We start from the raw sequence: 23226 nt of genomic DNA, 5'->3' as shown, positions 1-23226 counted from the left end.
CGCCATTCACGAAGCGTTCCGGAGGTGGAGACATTTATTGATTGGGACACAACACAAGGTGCAAGTGTGCACCGACCACAAGAATTTGGAGTATTGGAGAACAGCTCGAGTACTCAACCAACGACAAGTGAGATGGGCACAGGAATTTTCCAAATTCCACTTCGAGATTTGTTATGTACCAGGCCCAGAGAACGTCAGGGCGGACGCTCTCTCACGCAAACCAGAGTATTTGGAGGGGGAGGGGGCAATCGAAGAAAGACATGTCATTCCTGAGGACCGCTGGGTGTGTGGGGCGGCGCTGGTGGGGAGACGAGAACTGGTAGAGGAAACGGAAAATGACGAATATGCCCAAAATAAGCTCAGAGGTCTCAGGGGAGAGGGTGAGAGCCCGGAGGGTTTTGAGGAAAGAAAAGGGGCATTGTATTACAAAGGGGCACTGTATATACCAGAAGGTGAATTGAGAGGGAGGGTACTCAAGCAGTTGCATGATAGTCCCACGGCGGGACATTTTGGACAACACAAGACCATGTGGATGGTCACCAGGGAATTTTGGTGGCCCAAGGTGAGGGAAGATGTAAAGGAGTATGTAAGAGGGTGTGACCAATGTCAGAGGGCCAAGGGGGAAAGAAGGGCGCCGGCAGGGTTATTAGAACCATTACCCACGCCAGAACGGCCTTGGGAGGCGGTATCAATAGATTTTATGACGGATCTGCCCAAATCCAAGGGGAAAACGGCCATTATGGTAGTAGTGGACCTGTTAACTAAGATGTGCCACTTTGTAGATTGTTCACATGCAGTCACAGCGGAAGAAACAGCGAAGTTGTTTGTAGAACACATCTTCCGGCTGCACGGCGCCCCCTTGAGGGTGATCTCAGACCGCGGCAAACAATTTACTTCCAGGTTCTGGAGGAAGCTCATGAGCTTGCTGCACGTGGAAGTCAATTTTTCGACTGCCCGGCACCCTGAAACCAACGGGCAGGCGGAAAGAGCAAATGGCATCCTCCAACAATATCTGAGATGTTATGTCAATGACAGAGAGAATGATTGGGTCGAAAAGCTGGCGCTGGCAGAATTTGCCTACAACAATGCGGAGAATGTGTCCACAGGGATGAGCCCCTTTTTGGCCAATTACGGGTGTCACCCCAGGGCATTCCCAGGGGAGGGAGGCGAGAGATGGAGCGTCCCAGCGGCCGAACATTTTGTAGAAGAGATGGAAGCGATCCATCGTCAGCTTCAGCTCAACTTAGAAAGGGCCAAGGCACAATATAAGAAGCAGGCAGACAAGAACAGAAGGGAAGGTGAAACAATAAGGGTGGGGGATCAGGTGTGGCTGTCCACCCAAGGGTTGCCGTTCAAAGGGGGTTGTAAAAAATTAAGACCCAAGAGATTGGGACCCTTTGAGGTCATTCAGCAGGTCAACCCAGTGGCTTTCAAACTCCGGTTACCCAGCCACATGAAATTGCACCCAGTGTTCCACAGGTCGTTACTGTCACCGTACAAGGGGGGAGGTGAAGGGGAGTACACCAGGGGACCAGTCTTGGAAGAGAGGGAAAGCAGTAACCATGTAGCGGAAATCCTCGATTCCAGGTGGAAGGGCAATCAGGTGGAGTATTTGGTGGCGTGGGAAGGGGAACCGGAGTCAGAAAACACCTGGGTGACTGCAGAGGAGGTCAATGACGAGGTTTTAACAGAAACGTTCCACCAAAGATTCCCGAGGAAACCACAGCCGGTAGCAAGGTTTAGGAGGGAGTATTTTGGCACCACCGACGAGGAAGAGGAACTGGAAGGATTCGCGGAGTCGGAGTTGGAAGAAGGAACGGACTCAGATGACGAGGAGTACCGAGAGACTAGGAACAACAACAAGTGGAGAAAGGTGTTCAAAACTTCGGACGATGAGGAAGGTTCTTTCCGGGGTTTTACCTCCTCCCAACCCGTAGGGGAGGAGACGGGAGGGGGTGAAGGGGGCCCTGGAGGGGAGGTGGATGTCAGGGAACTGCCATCGGCAGGACAGGAGGTGCAAAGGCTCTCTGAGGTAGAGAGAGACGTAACAGCTGAAGAGGGAACCAGTAGGGGGCGAACAGGAACGTCAAGGGAAGGAGAGTCGGAGGAATGGCTCAGAGACGCTTCCAGCGAAAACAGTGGGGAGGTCTCAGGACCTCCTATAGGGACACCCGTTCCTCGCCGGAAACTGTCACGCAGAGAGTCCAGAAGACGTGTTTCCGTTAAGGAGCTTTTATGTTGGAAACGTTTCCGAAAGCAACCACTTTCGGATTGCTGTGATGGGATGAAGAGCTGCTTCTGCGTAAACTGCAAGTCCCTCAGAGTTTGAACAAGTTCTCAAACCTCTGCCTGTGACGGAGCCCCTCCAGCATGGCTGCGTCAATCGCTAGCAGAATCCGAAAGTGGTTGCTTTCGGAAACGTTTCCAACATAAAAGCTCCTTAACGGAAACACGTCTTCTGGACTCTCTGCGTGACAGTTTCCGGCGAGGAACGGGTGTCCCTATAGGAGGTCCTGAGACCTCCCCACTGTTTTCGCTGGAAGCGTCTCTGAGCCATTCCTCCGACTCTCCTTCCCTTGACGTTCCTGTTCGCCCCCTACTGGTTCCCTCTTCAGCTGTTACGTCTCTCTCTACCTCAGAGAGCCTTTGCACCTCCTGTCCTGCCGATGGCAGTTCCCTGACACCCACAGACAGATCTTCTGATGTATACCCAAATTGATCATTTTAAGAAATAACCTGTCTGGCAAAATTGTACTGAAAGCAGAACTGTAGTCCACAAACAACAGCCTTGCGTAGGTTCCCTGTCGTTCTAAATGACTCAGTACAGTGTGGACAACGATGGAAATAGCATCATCAGTAGATCTATTTCTTCTGTATGCAAACTGGAACGGGTCTAGAGTGGATGGTAGACCAGCCTTAACATGATCTAGCACCAATCTCTCGAAACATTTCATAACGACAGATGTTAGGGCTATTGGTCTATAGTCATTGAGAGATACCACCACTGACTGCTTGGGGACTGGCACTATAATCGATGTCTTCAGACAGGTAGGGACAGAACCCTGCGACAGGGATAGATTAAAAATGTCCGTAAATACACCAGCTAATTCTGCAGCGCAGTCCCTAATTACCCGTCCCGTGATTCCATCCGGTCCAGCTGCCTTCCTAATGTTAATGCACCGAAAGGCACGTTGTACATCAGAGGTCTGTAGTAAAAATGGTTGTCTATCAGTAGTAGCTTCTGATGATGTGCTGGTAGCCAATGCTGTAGTGTCAGTAGTTCCAGTTCCCACCTCCAAGCGACTAAAAAATTGATTCAGTTGATCAGCTAAGTGCGCACTGCTGCTAGCCAGTTCGTTTTTAATATTTTGCCCTGTAATTTGTCGCAGGCCTTGCCATACTCAACGAGGGTCGGAGCTCTCAAAATGTTTTTCGATCCTCCGGCAGTACATAGCTTTGGCGTTCTTAATGCCCTTTTTCAATTTGGCTCTGGCTTCTCTATACTGTTGCGCATCACCAGAGTGAAAAGCAGCATTTCTTGCCTTTAACAGCAAATACACATCCCTGTTTAGCCAGGGCTTGTTGTTAGGGAACACCCGTATTTGTTTGGTGGTAGTGACGACATCGATGCAGGTTTTAACGTAGAACAGTACTGTTGAAGCGTATGTGTCCACATTATTCCCCACAAAAAGCGACCACTCGGTGCTCCGAAAACAATCTTGAAGTTGTTCAGATGCACCTACTGGCCACACTCGTATCTCTCTAATTGATGGTCTAATTCTACGTACAAGAGGTCTATATGATGGTATCATAAGTAGGGATATGTGGTCTGACTGCCCCAAATTGGGCAAGGGCTTGGTCTTGTATCCATGCATGATGTTACTATATACTCGGTCCAGGTTATTTCCCCCCCTGGTGGGACAATCAACATACTGGTGGAACTTAGGAAGCACAGTCCTTAAATCGGCTCGGTTAAAATCACCAGCAACCACAAATGCTCCATCCGGGTGGGCCCGCTGCTGTTTGCTAATAGCAGTTAGCAGGTGGCCCATAGCTGTAGTAGTGTTTGCATCGGGAGGTATATACACCGCTGTTATTATAACAACATTAAACTCACGTGGCAAATAGAAAGGGCCACTTCAAGGCCACCCATAGGCATATTGGATTCTGCTTGAATCCAATGCTGTGGCTATGGGAAAAGCAAGGCCTCTTGGGCCATTAATGTTGCAAGCTCCTCCATCACAGGCTCAGGTTGTATATATGTGTAAATAAACCATATATTCTACAGACACCACAGTCTCCACTGCCCCTCATTCCGAAGGAAACTGAACCCTGAGTAAGCGCCTGGAATCCCTGGAATCTCAACCCGCTTGGAGACTGGGGTGGCAGGCATCAATAACTATGCACAAGAATGGCACGGCTAATGATGTTCTTCCTTCCCTCATAAATGCCATCCAGGAGGCAGAACTTTGGCTTGTCCTACTTATATGCTTCCTTATATGCCTGTGTCACCAGAGCAGCATAGGACAAAGCCATACAGCATGCACACCACCAGCCCCAGGTGCTTAAGATGCTTAAGATGACAGCATAAGTAATTTCCCCTCTCTTTTTTATCATATGCACAGATACCTGAGATGATCAGAATGCATGTGGCTGATGTAAATTAGATCTGCACGACACAGTCTTTCCAACCAGTCACCAGGAGGCTCATGAAGCAACCACCAGCCACGTGCAAAAGCAGGGCCAACGAGCCACGGATCGAAGATCATTCTTCTGTCTCCAAGTTTGAGGTCCATACATGCATGAGTTACGTAAGTTACCTAAGAGCAGACAGAAACCCAAGACTGAGATGGATCGGTGTTGTCATGTTCCGTGTGCCTGAAAAGAAAAGAACTGTTTCCTAGTGTGGCTAGCTCAGTAGGTTAGAGCGTGGTGCTGATGATGCCAAGGTTGCAGGTTTGATCCCTGTATGGGGCAGTTCCATATTCCTGCATTGCAGGGGGTTGGACTAAGATGATCCTCAGGATCCCTTCCTTCTCTACAGTTCTATGATTCTATGATGTCCCCATGGTGCTATTTTGAGAGCGGATGTTAGAGAAGATTTCCGCTTCCTTTCTGCAGAAGAAAATACAGCTTTGCTCTTTGGCTGCTACACCCCAAAACATGCAGCTGGGCAGAGAGTGCCTCTTCCTTTGGCCACCCCCAGAGGAAAAAAAGAGACCAGGTGACCTTGCCCACTGCCAAAAATATTTCCTCTGCTTTGTCTGCTTCCACTGTGCCCCCTCCCCAAAGGTCCACACATACTGCCACTTCTGTTTCACACATTCTGTACCTTTATGTTTACACAGGCACATCCGCTCCTGTTTCCCCACCTCCCCACTTCTGGCTAACACTGAGTAGGGAGGGTGCCCAGTCAGATGGGTAGCTAGCATATCTAAACTTTGTGCAGAGGCCAGAGGCCAAATAGGAACTGCTAAGAGCATTCAGAATTGGTGTGGGTGGGAGACTTGCATTGGGTTGAGATCCTCTTGGAGACACATGAGAAGGCCATGATGAGAATATGTTCCCTTCTTGGGAGGCACACTAAACATAGAGATACTTCCCCAACCTAGTAATAACAATAATAATGTTATTATTTCTACTCCACCCATTTGTCTGGGTTTCCCCAGCCGCTCTGGGCGGCTTACAACACATAAAACTTTGTAAAACATTAGACATTAAAAATTTCCCGATACAGGGCTGCCTTCAGATGTCTTCTAAAAGTCAGATAGTTGTTTATTTCCTTGACATCTGATGGGAGAGAATTCCACAGGGCGGGCACCACTACCGAGAAGGCCCTCTGCCTGGTTCCCTGTAACCTCACTTCCCACAGTGAGGGAACGGCCAGAAGGCCCTCGGAGGTGGACCTCAGTGTCCGGGCTGAATGGTAGGGGTGGAGACGTTCCTTCAGGTATACTAGGCTGAGGCTGAGTTCCCTTCAGATGTTTTAGACTATAACTCCTATCATCCCTGATCATCAGAATGAATGCTTAATAAAGGCTGGGCATTATCTAACAACATGTAAGATTTGTGCAAGCCAATCTGAAAGAATGTTGAGTAAACAGGCCACAAACTTAAGGTGTATCCAGAACTTCAGGATTGCTTGAGGAGGATAGGAAGATTACAGAGTGGCTGAATGAATTGTGACAATTTTCACTGTAAAAGATGTTGAGAATGAGAAACTGGGGGTCTCTGGGCTTGTCCTTGCTGAGCATTATTTAGCTGCTAATTCACTTTCCACCCATTCAGATTAGACCAGACTAGTCTAAACCTGCATGTGTTTGTGTTTGAATTTGTCTCTGGGGAGGAACTTCAATCTTTCCCATTCATACCAGTGAGCATTTCCTTTTTGTTTGTCCCTACATTCTGATTTCGATTATGCCAATTAGGTGCTGACAGGGCATGCACACAACTTGTTTAACAACAGCAAAAACTTCCCCACCGAAGAAATGTGCAAAAGTACACAATCTGGAAATAGTAAATTTGCTTGTGTAAATTTACTTGTGCAATTTCCTGATTTTGTTGCAGTCTGAGGGATCAAAACACACACACACACACACACACATTTTACTGCATTTTTAATTTATTTTTTTTTAAAGGTAAAAAAGAAAAAATTCACAATGTAATAATAGCTTGGAAATGAACTAGACTTGGGAGAAAGAAGCTGTATTTTGTTGTAATTGTCTGTGGGAAAACTCATGAGTTACTCATAGTTTGTTAAACAAACAGTAGTTCAGCACCATGAGCACACTAGGCCATAGAGGCAGGCCCCAGTACATAAAAAGTTTGTGATTTTTATTTACCTGCACCTCCCCAAAAGCCAGGTCTTCAGGCCCTCTGGGTTCTGTATCCCATGGATTTGGAGGATTCAGTTCAACTAGCACCAATCCATTATCTGGACCTGTTTCAACAACTAGGAGAAAAGGAAATAAACCACTGCTTTGCTGTTGCTTCATTCATAACCCCTAAACCTAGCCAACACATAGGCACTGATTTTTGGTTTCGTTGCCTGATTCTCAATGAACTGTCTGGTAGGAGGAAAGAGAGAACTCTCTTCCTGTTTACCTGTCTCCCAGATATTCCCTTGGTCTGGTCAAGAGCAAAGCACCTGCCTACATAACAAAATGAGCAAAGTTCCAAGATCTTCTTTGATTGGAGGCTGAAGCTGTTGCTCATCTACCCCTCTGAACATAAAATTCCATGATATATAGCTCTGTCTTTGCTGCACCAGAAGAACCCTGTTCTCTTCCGCTGATGGAATCTGGGCTCAGCCTGTGAGCCATTCTGGATATCATGCGATGGAAATTTTTAGCAGCTATCTGAGTTCTATTAATCAAGCACTAGTCAGTAAATGCTGTGTTTCATTGTCTTTTACAGCAACTGTCATTGCTTTATTTCTCTCTGTTGTACTGCTGAATATATAATTGGAGTTCCAACATACACAGTTATATAATTGAGACTGTTGAAAGGCTTGTTTGCCTCCTCTACCGTTGGACTATATTGTCTAATTTTGTTTGATGCTACGCTTTGAGCTTCTATTATCGCATGATTGCAGGATTGGGACTATTGAAAGGCTTGTTTGCCTCAGTGATATTGATTGATTACCTTCTCTCATTTTGTTCATACAATATTGACCTGTTTTATTAGTTGTATCTCCACCACATGTTCTCTATTCAAGAACTGTGAAATAATACAGGTTATGAAGATGTTGTTAGAACATTATTAGCCACGTGTTGCCTGTTACTACTTAAGTTTATCTAGGCTATAAAGGCAGGGAAAGGGTGGGGCAGCTCCGAGAAAAGGGTGTGACAATGGGGTTGGGGAGAGAAGCCAGCAAGGGCAGGTTAATATGACCGTTTTAGTCCTCTGGTGGCAGGCAGAAGGGAAAGAGAAGGAATTGGAGGGGGACAGATGAAAGTATCTGGGAGCAAAGGGGGCATTTGCAGTAGTTATTAGTTGGCTGGGGTGGAAAGAAGGTCTAAGGTGTTACCATGAGGGGAGTGATACGTAGTTGGCAAACTGGGGGCAGAACCTCCCTAGTTAGAATTATCCAGAGTTAGGGTTAATAATAATAAAAAATTATTATTTATACCCCGCCCATCTGGCTGAGTTTCCCTGGCCACTCTGGGCGGCTCCCAAACAATACAGCATTAAATATTAAAAACTTCCCTAAACAGGGCTGCCTTCAGATGTCTTTTAAAGATAGGATAGCTGCTTAGTTCCTCCACATCTGAAGGGAGAGCGTTCCACAGGGCGAGCGCCACTCTGTCTGGTTCCCTGTAACCTCACTTCTCGCAATGAGGGAACCGCCAGAATGCCAGCTGTTACCAGTTTTGTTCCATATTCCTGGTTCTTGTTGAACACTTATGAGCCTGTCTTGCTCTATATTTCCAAACTCAGTGGTTGAATTTGTGAATGCCCATGATGGCCTTTTCAGAGGAGTCCTGACAATATTGTAAAATTCCTTCCCCGTGGAAATCCTGCAGATCTCTTCTTTTCAACATATTAGATGTTTACTCAAAAATGTTTTACTGTAGGAAAAAAAGTTGTTGTTGTTTTGTTTTTAAAAAAATAGCTTTTACCATTTGCCATGCTTGGCTTTTAGAAAACCAATCCAATATCTTACTGTTTTTGACTTGTATGCACGACAGCGAACAAAGTAAGCAATATAAATCAAATCAAACTCTTTAACTTGAGCAAATTGGATTTGTATTTCTATTAAGCCACAGAGCAAGAAAATAACAAACGTGGCACTGCTATAAAAAGCTGCAGCAGACATTACATTTTACCTAGTTCATCTTGGCAGAAGCTGTCTGGGGGGTTAACGTATTTCATTGTGCTCACATCCAGCTTCCAGTTATGCTTAGTGCAACGTACACATCTAGGTTAAAAAGTCAACAACAGAAATAACAACAATGGGGGTTTTAAAGTGTAAATTCTTAGAGCAATATTATAAATATTTAGCAATGCGAAGCTAGCCAATGAACTTGAATACCATGTTGTTGGGAAAGATGCATTGCACGAAGAGAAGGAAGCAGTTTTGGGATAGAATAATAGTCAGAGTCTGGGTACCCACTACCTTTAAAGCACATTTGAAACACAACCTTTCCCTTTGAAGGATTATGGGCTCTAACATTTACCCCCCACAAAAATTACAGTGCCCAGAATTCTTTGAGGGGAACAATGTGTTTTGAATGTGCTTTGAATATCTCACACAGCCAGAATGCTGGGCTGATTTTATTTATTTATTTCATTTAGGAAATGCTTCTTATGGAGCATCTTCAAGTGATTTTTCAATACAGTAATAACATCTATTAAACTTACAAAAATGCAGAGCTGAGAATAAAGCACAGTATTGGATTATCCTGGGTCAAGTATGAGAGGTATCAGGCTAGAGAACTAGAGAACTTTGGGGTGGAGGCATCAGTTACCAATCACCATTTATTTCTCTGCTCTACATTCTGACCAAACTCTAGGAATTGTAGGGAAGATGTAAAATATTACACAAGACAAGATAATCTGTACATATAAAGTATATGCTACATCTAATATATGATTACATTTTTAAAAAAAACTGTGGGGAAAGGACCAGCAAGACAGGACAAGGTAGAAAAGGGGGAAGGGACTAAGGAAGAAATGGCAGAAAAATTGCAAAAATATTTTTATTAACTAGCCACAGAGGCAGATTTAGGAGAGTGCAACCAGTTCAGTCGCACTGGGTGCGTAGCCACAGGACCTCCACAGGGGACGCAGCAATTATGCTTTAGAATGGAATGCCAGAGGCGGGAAGGGGAGGCGGTTGCCAATTTTTGGCATCACACAGGGTGCCACTGATATTTGAGACCCCCAGGTCCACTGCTGCCAGCCATATACATCTGAATATGCTGGTCTCCTTGACAGAGCTTTTAAATGCTTTAACAAGCATGTGTCTCTCTTTGAGCCATCTCTGAACAGGCTCATTGGTGGTGCAGTTCTGTGGAGCTAGGGGGTGACCTTAGAGGACTTGAGGGGAAAGGGGGGTGCCCTCTATGGCAACTTGCCTGCTCTGGAACTTCAGTCATCATCATGAAGATCCTTAGCTACACTATTTTTTGTTGTTGCTGCAGAAAATACATTCCTTGTTCTCATGGGAAACCCAGCCAGATGGGTGGGGTATAAATAGTAAATAATAATAATAATACTTATCATGGACTTGAGGGCAAGTTGCCGCCAATGTCAATCTTTAAGATGGACTCATTCTCACTGGGGCAAATCTTGAGCCCCATCATCACGAAGGAATAGTGTTTCAAGTTTAACCAATCAGCTTTCCAAAAACCCCAACAACCAGCATGCTACATAGTTGTCTATCTGAATTCTTAGTACAGTACTTCCCATGCTTATCAGTTTACAGGAGTATATTTATTGCAAACAGAAAGAGAGAGCTCAAATGGGGCAAAGTCTGGCCTTACTTTTGTGTCAGATCTTCAATATCTTTAATAAACAATCCGCCTTGGTGTTTGCACAAGTTCTTGCATGCACGGAGCGTATCCTTCTCCTTGTACAAGATGTAATTCTTCCCATCCGGTTTGTTCTTTAGGAAATTTATCCCTTCCTTGAGTGCAGCCGCCTCAGAAGGTGTAAGTGACAGCAGCGTTCTGCTGGCTTGCTCCACACTATTTGAAACCGAATAATGAACAGTAAGAGAACAAAACAAGCGTGGGTTTCTCATATCAGAAAACATCTTCAGAATTCATTTTGCTTAACAAATTAGAAGCCAATATTTTTTATTGTCTTTCAAAGACATGCCCAAACCCTGGACTGGAATGTTTCAGCTGGACCAATGACAAGGAAACAACAGCATTTTTCTTCTCCTGTTTATTTTCGGGTTTAAAGCGTGTGACTCTTTAAAGGACATCAGGGGTGGGTTTTGGTTTTTTTTTGCTTATTTCAGCCATCTCCCTAGTATCTAGAACATGGGTAGGCAAACTAAGGCCCGGGGTCCAGATCTGGCCCAATCGCCTTCTGAATGCGGCCCGCGGACGGTCCGGGAATCAGCATGTTTTTACATGAGTAGAATGTGTCCTTTTATTTAAAATGCATCTCTGGGTTATTTGTGGGGCATAGGAATTCATTCCTTTTTTTTTTTCCCTTTCAAAATATAGTCCGGCCCCCAACAAGGTCTGAGGGACAGCAGACTGGCCCCCTACTGAAAAAGTTTGCTGACCCTTGATCTAGAAGTAATGCACTCCTGCCCTTTCCATTTTATTTATTCATTTATTATTTGTGAAATTTATAACCAACCTTTCCACCAAATGTTCAAGGTGGCTGATAGAAACACATATACTAACCATATACAATAAGCATAACAAAACAAACTGTTGTCCCCTCTCCAGATTTGGCGCTTCTAAATTTATTCGCTGAAGTCAATAAAGACCTTAAAAATATTGAGTTCATCTCTCATATTTTGACGGCCACAAGGATGTCTACAGCAAGGTTTTGGCAAATGCTTGAGCTAGTAAACTTGGACTATTAGGTTTGGCAGGTAGCCTTGTTAGGAAAAAATCCCATAAACTGAAAGTTTACAAGAGGTCCAATAAAAAATACAGCTTTTTTGCAGTCTGGTTTGATTTCACATATTTTAAGAATAAGGAAATGTATGGATCGATAGTTCCTCCAATTTACACTAATGTATGGATTACATGATAAAAAATCAAGAAGATACAACACACTCATACTTGGTTTCTTCTTTTATTCATATTATTCATATTCGCTCTACGCTGGGCTGCCCTTGAAGCAGTCCCAGAAACTCCAGCGGATGCAGAATGCTGCAGCGAGGCTCCTCACAGGGTCTCTGCCATGGCAGCATATTCACCCAGTGCTTTTCAAGCTGCACTGGCTCCCGGTGGAGTACAGGGTCAGATTTAAGGTGCTGCTTTTGACCTTTAAAGCCCTTCACGGCCTAGGACCCTCGTACCTACTGGACCGCCTCTCCTGGTGTGCCCCACAGAGAGCCTCAAGGTCCATAAATAGCAACACCCTAGTGGTCCCAGGCCCTAAGGAAGTTAGATTGGCTTCAACCAGAGCCAGGGCCTTTTCAACTCTGGCTCCGGCTTGGTGGAACGCTCTGCCTCACGAGACCAGGGCCCTATTTCCGCAGGGCCTGTAAGACAGAGTTGTTCCGCCTGGCCTTTGGCCTGGAGCCAATTTGATTCCCTCCCTCTCCTTCTTTTTTCTTTTCCTTCTCCTCCTGCGATGAGGCATTTTAATATTTTAATGTTTCAATGTTTCAATATTTTAATGTTGTATTTTAATTTTGTTTTAAGTTGTAATCATTCAACTTGTTTTTATTATTGCTTGTTAGCCGCCCTGAGCCCGGCCTTGGCTGGGGAGGGCGGGGTATAAATAAAATATTGTTGTTGTTGCTGTTGTTGTTGTTACTGTTGTTATTGTTATTATTGTTATTATTGTTATATCACATGATAACAAAGCAAGGGAATTAAAACCAACATTTTTCCTGGATCTACCTCACATTCAACATATCAGCAATTATTGTGGTATTTTCCTTTCTATTTTTAAACTTCAAAAATACTCTGCTGTACTTGTGTTCCATGTCTGCATCGATGCTGCCTAATTTTCTCCCCCACCTCAGCTTCTTCTCTCTCTCTCTTTTTCTTTCTTATTTTCTTTCTGTAAATTTCCCCTGATTTTAGAATTTCCATAAAAATTACATGGGGGGGGGAAAGCAACACATTAACAATAAGAAATATAGCAATAAGGAAAGCATTACAGGTAAAATGACAACAAATTCAACTATCGAAACCCATTTGTCAACTGAGAGATTTTTCCAGAAGCTGCCACTGTGACGCCCCAGTAAGTGAGACTTTGGTGAGGGCAACATCTTCCTGTTTCACCTCAAGTGGTGAAACAGAATGGGATTCCCCTCTGATGGCAAGAGATCTTTAAATTAAATATTTTTGTATGTACTTGTACAGAAGTAATAAGAGATAGTGGTAAGAGGGTGCAAAAAAGGAGGTGCCCTCTGCCATTAAAAATTCCCGCCTCAAACGGTGAAGGAGGGCTAGAGAACAATTGCAAGTTATTTTACCATCTGCAAAAAGATGTTCTATTCATACATTGGAAGGATAAAAATGTGCTCTCCTTCAATTAATGGATATATGACGTGACAACTCTTGCAACCTATGAACAGATCACTTTCAGACAATGATTATGCGTGAACAAATTAAATGATTTTTGGAATGTATTTGTTGAAACCATAGTGACACATGAATCAATGTATACTTGAGGGAAACAATTCATTTTTTCATCTACATATATATACTATATAGTTTTGTGACTTTAATTATAATTTATGGTTATTTTGTTATTGCTATTTTCCTCTGCTTTTAAATATGTTTTTTTTTCCTGTTTCAGCTTTCTTTTTCTATTTTTTCTTTCCCCCCCCTTTTAAATGTATTTTAACTTACTATAATATCCTCAATTTTATATATAAAAACAGGATGATGTGTACATAAACCTGTATTTTTAGAAGGTATGCAGATGGATTGAGGATAAAACAAAATGTGCTTTGATCTTATCTGATCATTCAATTGGCCGCCAGTTTGGGATTGTGCCTGTCTCCTAAGTCATCAGTATCCAGGTCTACCTGTAATCCTGTTCCCATTAAGTAGGTTCAACACGCCAACAAAGCATTTACAGTAACTTACGGTAATTGTTGCAACTGTTGCAGGATACCCAGGCAGCCAAGCCAAAATTAATGGACTTTGTTATGTGCAGTCAGCTGGGAATACACAGGCCGCAAAATGAGAGGTTCCTGACTGGGGCCAGGTTTGTTCCCACACCTCCCCCCCCCCCCCACTTGTGGGACTTTCCTTGTGCTTGATCAATTCAGTAAAGAATGAGGAAGATCATTAATTTTTGCCGCTGCTGCAACCACACCTGCAATGTTCACATAGGAGTGATGTCCTTCAAGGACATTCTGTGGTCATCAATTAAAACTTCAAAGCTCAAAGGAAATGTCTTTCTCGAAAATTAATGTGGCTCAACTAATCATTGTATTTAGCATGTGTGGTTTAAAATATTTTAGGCACTGGGGGAGGGGATATGGGAAAGCTTTACTGCTGCCTAATGAAGCTGTATTTCAGTATCCTATAGTCTAATGAATGGGGATCTACTTCCATGTTGCTTTAAATATAGTAAATTGGATATATCAAGTCCATTCCGTTTGCAATCCATGATTTTCTAAAAATGTTTCCTGACTGCTTCTACTCCATCTGGAGCCTACATAGAAGCGTATCCATGGTAGAACATTTCAATACGTAGCTAAAATTCCACACACCATATGCTAAATACAAGAGCATTTATCATCTCTCTGCATGTGGAAATGGTGCAGGTGGTTTAGGTCAGCCTTGAAAAACTTAAGTCGTACGGTATCTAGATCCTTAACAAGTTAAACAGTCTATATATCTCAACACCCTACAAACTTAATCTAAATTTTTATTTGCTGGAATTATCAAATTACATTCTCCTCCACACAACACATGAATCTTAACACATTTCATGTTATGTGTTCAGCTTTCAGCTTTGAAAACATAACAATGTTTGCTCCACTTGTTACAGGGTGAAAACGAAAGCTCCAGCTATTTAAATTATTTTAACTTGTTCAATATATTTTCCTCAGCTGACCAGCTGTGAGAGATGAATTGTTGCTAAGAATTATTGGGAGATACCCAACTTAATTACTTAAGTCCATTAATTTCAATGATTCTATTCTGCACAAGGCTGAGTTGGATATCACCTGTTATCTTTGTTCTTGGAATTAACTTTCAAATACCAACATGTACATTAAGAAATTCCATTCCACCGCAAACACACATATCCACTGAGAATATAGAGCTATATGCAAAGAAAAGAAATGTATGAATGTGCTGCCTTAAAGTAGTTCATTAGGTGATGCCAATGTCTACAATCAAAATGACTGCTATTTCTCAAGTCAGCCTCTGATAAATTACAGAGCCTTTTTGCCCAGCAAGAAATGCATGCCGTTTGTGATTTGTAAGATAGTTTTTGAGGGGAACTTCCTAGATATAATATATACAAAGGTTTAGAATATAATATATGTTGAATATGTACTATTAAACTATATAGGATCATGACTCAGGTTCAAGACGATTTAAATGTACATATCACCTCTTCCCGTAATTGCATGCTTCTTTATTCGTACACAGCTGTTATTTTAATGGAAGAAGCAACCACATGTCTCATGTCATGTAAATGAACTTATGGGGGGGGATAACATATAGAATGGATGAGATCCACTCACACATAAGACATAGCAGAGGAACTTTTTTTACATAACATTAAATATGTGCTATAGTCTACAGAAACTCTACATCTCACATGGCACTCACTGCACAGCATATGTGTTATGCAAATAGTATAATATATATTTGAATAGTTAATACAATATGCTCTTAATTTAATGGTATACAATTGCTACAGTGCTGCTGTTATGCCCTGATGTTAAGATAAATTGTGGAAAACTAAATAAAAAGCGGCAGTTTATTCCAAATATGTCAGCTTTCTCAATCAGTTTCCTTATATATTAAACTTTTTGTACTACTCGTTATTCTGCATATCTCTTGCATTATTTAAAAATAATACATGTTGAAGAATAATTAAGATAGAAATCTTACCTTTTCTCCATAATGGATCAACAGGTTAGAGGAGAGAAATGATGCTGAATCCCTGGCGGCAACAACAACGAAGTCATAAATTTTTATTCGGCTTCACGAACATCATAGGCTGGTTCTGGAAGAAGGACCTGTAAACTCCAGTGGGGCTGACACCGTGGAAACTACAAGTTTTGAGAGTTTTACAGCAGCTATAGCAAGGTGGAAAGAAACCTGAGAATTGATTGCTAGAAAATCATTTACTTTTAATAAGGTCGCCAGCAGTTTATATACACAATGGTGTACATCTAGAAATGAAAGTTATGTACTGGCATATACTGAAAAAAACCTTGCATATGCTTGTGAGGTTCACAGGTGTTGATGGCAGCTGAAAAGGGAATGGCTGATATCCATGGCAAATATTAGTAAGAGTGACGGTGGAGGTCCGCCCACTATGGAATAAAGAACTGAGAAGATACCGTGTCACACAAGGTTCATATGGCAACAAGCTATGTTTGTCTTATTTGAATCTAGTACTGTTAGAGAGTTGGAAACAGCAATGTTTCTTTGTATCCTTTTTCTTTGTATTTTTAGCGTACAATTCCCATCATCCCTGACCACTGGTCCTGTTAGCTAGGGGTGATGGGAGTTATAGTCCCAAAAGAGCTGGAGGACCTAGTTGTGTGTTCAAGGTATTCAAGTGAGCTAGGATTAAATTGACAATCCACTTGTTAGCCTCCTTTTGCTTGGGTGTACCTTCTTTCCTAGCAGTGGTCTGCTGAGGGAGCAGAGCACGAGGCTGAGGGAGCCAGAGAAGATCTTTTGAGGGGGGTAGACAGGGGAGCTGAAATGGCCAATCCATGAATCCATGAGCCTTTTCTTCTTCATCTTAGGAAACAGAAAACAGGGTGTTTAGGATCAAGAGGAGCCTTTACAATTTTTTTGCCCTAGGGCCCCCTTTCATTTATAGGGAGCCATGGCTAATCAAACCTAGAGCTGGACCTCATTATAGAGATACACTAAACAGAAAGCCTGGGACTAAAATGGCCAATGAGGCCCGATAAGAAAGATAAACTGTATAGCAAGGCTGGGTCTTGAGAGAGATGAAAGAAAAGGCCAAAAAAGGCAACTCCAGCCTTAAACTGTCATTTCTACCGTTAAGCAGTAGACCGATTTGTTCCTTTTAATTTATATTTTTATTGATTTTATCTGCCGGAACAAAGAACATAACTTACAACCTAAATAAAAATCTGAACATAACTTGTAACTTATAACTTATGTGGAAATTGTTCGGTTTGGTTGTGTACTTTTTGATGTGTTTTATTTACTGTTTATGACTTTTGTTATGTTTCTAATTATGTAAATCTTTTTATGTGGTAAGCTGCCTTGAGCATACTTTCAACTATGGGAAGGCAGCATACAACTATGATGATGATGATGATGATGATGATGATGATGATGATGAAAATCAGCAGAGGCTGGCAGGACAGCATTGCACAATTGGCTTTCCAAAGCTAAGCATTGCTGCTACTGAGGGAAAGAGAGGGAGCTATGGTTAAGGTGTGGTTTAGGAGGTCAGAATATAGAAAGCTTCGCTTTTGAGACTTCCTGATTTCTTTCACTTGCCTTTTACTCTGTTAAATTTCAGGTCCGTTTACAAATAAGTCCAAGGTCCTTTATTAATTGTTCCGTGTGTGGTGTAGTTAGGGGTAATAATCCTAGGTACAATGATTGCCTGTACAATCACTTGCCTGTATAATCACTTGACTTTTACTTTGTTAAATTTCAGGTCCGTTTACAAATAAGTCCAAGGTCCTTTATTAATTGTTCCGTGTGTGATGTAGTTAGGGGTAATAATCCTAGGTACAATGATTGCCTGTACAATCACTTGCCTGTATAATCACTTGACTTTTACTCTGTTAAATTTCAGGTCCGTTTACAAATAAGTCCAAGGTCCTTTGTTAATTGTTCCGTGTGTGGTGTAGTTAGGGGTAATAATCCTAGGCACAATGACTGGTCAACAACAAATTTGTTGTCTGCGTTTTTTCAGTTGATTTAGGATGAATCTGATGTGCTGAATCCAAAAATCACATTGGTTTTGCTCAATCAGGTCAAGTTTTTGAGCTATGGCCACTTGTTTTTTTTTTTTACGTTTTTGTTCACATGTGCGCTTGTGTGGAGCATTTTAGAAGAAGTTGGTGGGGGTAAAATGCCATGTCAAATAATTGTTTTGATTGTAAATGATTATTTTAATGACAAGAAGTATTCAGGTCCAATAGTTCTGGGTAATTATATCGAAAAGGGATCAGTTTGAAGTCATAAAACCTCGAAATCTTCCATAAATTGGTGCGGCAAAGCATAAAGTTGCTTACCATGCTTATTTTGGTATTAAACTTGGTGACCAGGATAAAGCTTGGGCCCCACACATGGTGTGCAAGGCATGCACCGAGACTCTACGTGGGTGGACCAATGGCAAGTTTATTCCAAATATGTCAGCTTTCTCAATCAGTTTCCTTATACAATGGTACTTCGCAAGACGAATGCCTTGGAAGACGAAAAACTCGCAAGACGAAAAGAGTTTTTTGTTTTTTGAGGTGCTTCGCAAGACGGATTTCCCTATGGGCTTGCTTCGCAAGACGAAACGGCCCTGCCTCTCGTGTCATGGCGGCTCGCGGAGGAGCGGTTTGTTCCCCTCCCTGCTTCCCCGCTCCTCCGGCTCCCTCTGACCTTCCCGCTGACGGTTGGTGCCTCGCGCCGCTGCGCGCTCCCCTCAGAGAGCCGTTGCCGCCAGCGCCTCTCTCTCCCTCAGGTGAAGAGGATGGTGGCGGTTCCGCCGTGTCGGGATCCTGAGCCCCGCTGCCCTCCAGCAGCCGCGTCGCACGGTGGCCACAACGCGGGTGAGTCTGAGGTACCGGCTTCGGCAGCAGAGACCTCCTCCCCACCTCAGGAAAGCGCCTTTTGGTGCAGACGCCAGGCCCGCTCCCAGGGCGCCGATTGAATGGGGGAGCCGCGTCGGCCCCTCTCGCCTTTCTCCTACCCCCGCCAGCAGCATTCCTCCTCCGGAGTCTCCTCTTCCGTGCCACGCTCGCTGCAAAGTCAGTCAGCACGTCAATTAACGTCCTGCTTCTCCCCGCCCCTCCCTGCCGTTGTTAGTGTTTAAATGCAGTGGTGCTTCGCAAGACGAAAAACTCATGGAACGAAAAAACTCGCGGAACGAATTAATTTCGTCTTGCGGGGCACCACTGTATATTAAACTTTTTGTACTACTCGTTATTCTGCATATCTCTTGCATTATTTAAAAATAATATATGTTGAAGAATAATTAAGATAGAAATCTTACTTTTTCTCCATAATGGATCAACAGGTTAGAGGAGAGAAATGATGCTGAATCCCTGGCGGCAACAACAACGAACAAGCCACAAGCCACATGTAGCATGAACCATTTCCTTCTTGTGGAACTCAGCAAGTTTCTGCATATCAAAACAATGTGGATGTACTGCAAACTAAGATACTGGCTTATCCGTTTCTTTGGCTTTCCCCCAGATTCTTAGAATGACAACGGAAATAGTACTTCAAAATGTAGAGGAGGGGATGAGATAAAAGCCAGCAGAGTGCTGCACTCCAGTGAAAACATCTCATGTATTCTCAGATGTGTTTCAGCAGCATTTTTGTTTGAAAAGAAAATTCTAGGTGAAAAACTGGTTATTCATAAAGATGGGCTAAGATTTAAATATAAAAGGTTCTTAAGGCATTGATACATATCATGCATTGGTGTTCCAAGTCATAAATTTTTATTCGGCTTCATGAACATCATAGGCTGGTTCTGGAAGAAGGACCTGTAAACTCCATTGGGGCTGACACCGTGGAAACTACAAGTTTTGAGAGTTTTACAGCAGCTATAGCAAGGTGGAAAGAAACCTGAGAATTGATTGCTAGAAAATCATTTACTTTTAATAAGGTCGCCAGCAGTTTAAAGACACAATGGTGTGCATCTAGAAATGAAAGTCATGTACTGGCATATACTGAGAAAAAACTTGCATATGCAGCCTAGGGGGCGGGGCCTGCACTCACCGCCACAGCTTAAGAGGCCTGAGAGAGGCTTCCGGGCATTGCTGCTTCTGCTCTGTTGAGTGCTGGGAAGACCGCTCCCTCTCCTGCCAACTCCATCTGGCCTAGGGGGCGGGGCCTGCACTCACCGCCACAGCTTAGAGGCCTGAGCAGCTACCTGCAGCAAGGGGCAAAATGGTTTAAAATGTTTTAAGCGCTTTTAATCTGCAACACCTTAAATGGTGGTGGTTGTTTTTTATAATATTATATTATTTTATTATTTTATTTTTGCTTGGGGTGGGATAAGCATTTAGTCAGTGTGGGGAGTAGTTTAATTTCAGCACTATTGTTTCTTGCTTTGTTTTTATTTTTATTATTCTGCTAAGTTATTATATAGTTTGTATTTTGCATTTAAGGGGAAGGGTCTGGGAGTGGGCCTCAGCCAATAGAATGGCTGGGGCAGGTTCCACAGGGGGGAATGTATTGGGACACCCGATCTCAGTGAACACGGGCAAGAGGAAGAGTTATGCTAAGACCAGACCATGTCATTACCAAGGAGGCAGGGTTAGTCGTTGTTTGAGGACTATCCCTGCCTCCAGGTCTGGTCCTGACCGGAAGGATACAGGAATCAGCAAGGGAAACCACATGACCTGAAGGTGTTGCTGTGTAATGCAAGGTCAATGATGAATAAAACCGCTGCCATCCATGACCTGATTGTGGATGGAGGATTTGACCTGGCATGTGTGACAAAGACCTGGTTGGATGAAGCAGATGGGCCTGTCCTTGCCGCTGCTTGCCCACCAGGTTTCTCTTATGCACAGCAACCCAGGTCATGTGGGCGGGAGGGGGGGTGCAGTGATTTTTAGGAAGTTATTAGTCTGCACCAGGCGTCCTATTGGGAAGACCCAGTTTTCTGAGTGCATGTTCTGGAAGTTGGGCAATAGGGGCAGTACAGGATTCCTACTGGTGTACCGACCTCCCTGCTGCACCAAGGATTCCCTGCCTGAGCTGCTTCAGGTCGTGGCGGATATGCTCCTGGAGACACCTAGCTTTGTTGTCCTGGGGGATTTTAACATCCATGCCGACACGACCTTACAAGGGGCCGCTCGGGACTTCGTGGAAAGCATGGCCTCCATGGGGCTGTCCCTGAATACGTTTGGCCCAACTCATAGCCGCGGACATGCCTTAGACTTGGTGTTTACCTCTACGGATGTTGGTGATCTGACACTAACTAAAAGTGAAACAAAAGAAGTGCCATGGTCAGATCACTTCCTGGTGCAGCTGGACTTCTCCGCAACCTTTCCCCTCTGCAGGGAGGTGGGACCGATTCGGATGGTCCGCCCCTGCCACTTAATGGATCCAGTTGGCTTCCAGAGAGTGGTAGGGGATGTTTTATCCCAAGTTGATGGCCTTTCAGCTGATTCCCTGGTGGCACGCTGGAATGCGGAGTTAACCAGGGCTATTGACTGCCTGGCTCTGAAGTGCCCTCTCCGATTGCATGGAGCCCGGACAGCCCCGTGGTTTTCCCTGGAGCTGAGGGCGATGAAACAATCGTTGAGACGGCTAGAGCGCCGGTGGCGGAAAACTCATTCTGAATCAGACCGGACATGGGCTAGAGCTCAATGTCGAGCCTACCAAGTGGCAATGGTGACAGCAAAGAGGGCCTTCTTCGCTGCCTCCATTGCATCTTCAGAAAAGAGCAGCAGGAGACTTTTTCAGGTGGTTCACAATCTATTGGAACCACCTGTACCACCGGGGCCTGGTAGGGACCCCAAGATCTCCTGCAATGCTTTTGCAAAGTTTTTTTGCAGATAAAGTCACTCAGAATCAGAGGGAGGTAGACTCCACCATGGGAGCAGGGCCAGGGCAGGAGAGTGCTAGAGTTCTGTCTGCTCCTGTTACATGTGATCAATTCCAATCTGTTACCTCCGAGGATGTGGACAGGCTGCTTGGACAAGTGAAACCGACCACCTTGCCCATCCTGGCTGATAAAAGTGAGCCGGGAAGGGCTGGGTGGTGGGCTCTGCGGGGTGATGAATGCTTCCCTCTGTGAGGGAGCCTTCCCAGACCCGCTGAAGGAGGCGGTCATTAAACCGCTTCTTAAAAAAACATCTTTAGACCCGGCCAATTTGGCCAACTATCACCCAGTCTCAAATCTACCATTCTCGGGCAAGGTGATTGAGCGAGTGGTTGCTGAACAACTCCAGGCACGCCTGGAGGATGCGGACCATTTGGATCCCTTCCAATCGGGATTCAGGCTTCACCATGGGACTGAAACTGCCTTGGTCGCACTGGTTGATGATCTCCGGCAGGCTAGGGACAAAGGTGAGAGCTGTTTCCTAGTTCTGCTGGATCTCTCAGCGGCCTTTGACACCATCGACCATAACATCCTTCTGGACCGTCTAGAGGGGCTGGGAGCTGGGGGCACTGTTGTACAGTGGTTCCGCTCCTTTCTCCTAGGCCGTGTCCAGAAAGTGGGGGGGGGGTGAGTGTTCAGACCCCTGGACTCTCACTTGTGGGGTGCCTCAGGGTTCCGTCCTCTCCCCCATGCTTTTTAATATCTATATGAAGCCGCTGGAAGAGATAATCAGGGGGGTTGGTCCTGAATGGGGTAACTGTGCCCCTGAAGGACCAGGTGCGCAGCCTGGGAGTCATTTTGGACTCACAGCTGTCCATGGAGGTGCAGGTTAACTCTGTGTCCAGGGCAGCTGTCTACCAGCTCCACCTGGTACGCAGGCTAAGACCCTACCTGCCCGCAGACTGTCTCGCCAGAGTGGTGCATGCTCTAGTTATCTCCCGCTTGGACTACTGCAACGCGCTCTACGTGGGGCTACCTTTGAAGGTGACCCGGAAACTGCAATTAATCCAGAATGCAGCAGCTAGACTGGTGACTGGGAGTGGCCGCTGGGACCACATAACACCGGTTCTGAGAGATCTGCATTGGCTCCCAGTACGTTTCTGAGCACGATTCAAAGTATTGGTGCTGACCTTTAAAGCCCTAAATGGCCTTGGTCCTGTATACCTGAAGGAGCGTTTTCACCCCCATCGTTCAGCCCGGACACTGAGATCCAGCGCTGAGGGCCTTCTGGTGGTTCCCTCATTGCGAGAAGTGAGGCTACAGGGAACCAGACAGAGGGCCTTCTAGGTAGTGGCCCGCCCTGTGGAACGCCCTCCCATCAGATGTCAAAGAGATAAACAACTACCTGACATTCAGAAGACATCTTAAAGCAGCCCTGTTCAGGGAAGTTTTTAATATGTAACACTGTACTGTTTTAAACACTTGTTTAGGAGCCGCCCAGAGTGGCTGGGGAAACTCAGCCAGATGGGCGGGGTATAAATAATAAATTATTATTATTATTGTTGTTGTTGTTGTTGTTGTTGTTGTTGTTGTTGTTGTTATTGACCAACCCCCTGAAATGCAGGAATCTTTCACCCAATGTGGGGCTCGAACCCCCAACCCTGGAATCAGTTT

At 44.4% G+C, this 23226-nt stretch overlaps 1 protein-coding gene and 1 long non-coding RNA gene across 5 annotated transcripts in view; one reads left to right on the top strand and one right to left on the bottom strand.

The window, feature by feature from the left end:
* The window catches only part of LOC310681427 (cytidine monophosphate-N-acetylneuraminic acid hydroxylase-like), a 46685-nt gene extending 27567 nt beyond the window's left edge, over positions 1–19118 (bottom strand). For 2 of the 4 annotated variants that reach the window (XM_083449178.1, XM_083449181.1), the window contains exons 1-5: positions 12543–12643; positions 10488–10691; positions 8829–8920; positions 6843–6952; positions 4630–4820 (exon numbers count right to left, since the gene is read on the bottom strand). In XM_083449178.1, coding sequence (XP_083305304.1) covers positions 4630–4820; positions 6843–6952; positions 8829–8920; positions 10488–10691; positions 12543–12628 — 683 coding nt within the window. In that variant the 5' untranslated portion in view covers positions 12629–12643. Of the gene's footprint in view, positions 1–4629; positions 4821–6842; positions 6953–8828; positions 8921–10487; positions 10692–12542; positions 12644–15731; positions 16174–19047 lie in introns of those variants that run through there. The other 2 variants (XM_083449179.1, XM_083449180.1) reach the window with 2 other exon arrangements.
* Positions 16606–19214, top strand: LOC310681462. The gene is made up of 2 exons (XR_014513326.1): positions 16606–17281; positions 19072–19214. It is a non-coding gene; the product is annotated as an uncharacterized lncRNA (long non-coding RNA).
* Positions 19215–23226: the final 4012 nt, after the last annotated feature.

Source organism: Podarcis tiliguerta, assembly GCF_965153285.1.
Source record: "Podarcis tiliguerta genome assembly, chromosome: 7".
Classification (NCBI taxonomy): domain Eukaryota; kingdom Metazoa; phylum Chordata; class Lepidosauria; order Squamata; family Lacertidae; genus Podarcis; species Podarcis tiliguerta.
Note: the sequence above shows the minus strand (reverse complement) of the source record. Positions and strands in the feature narration are given on the sequence as shown.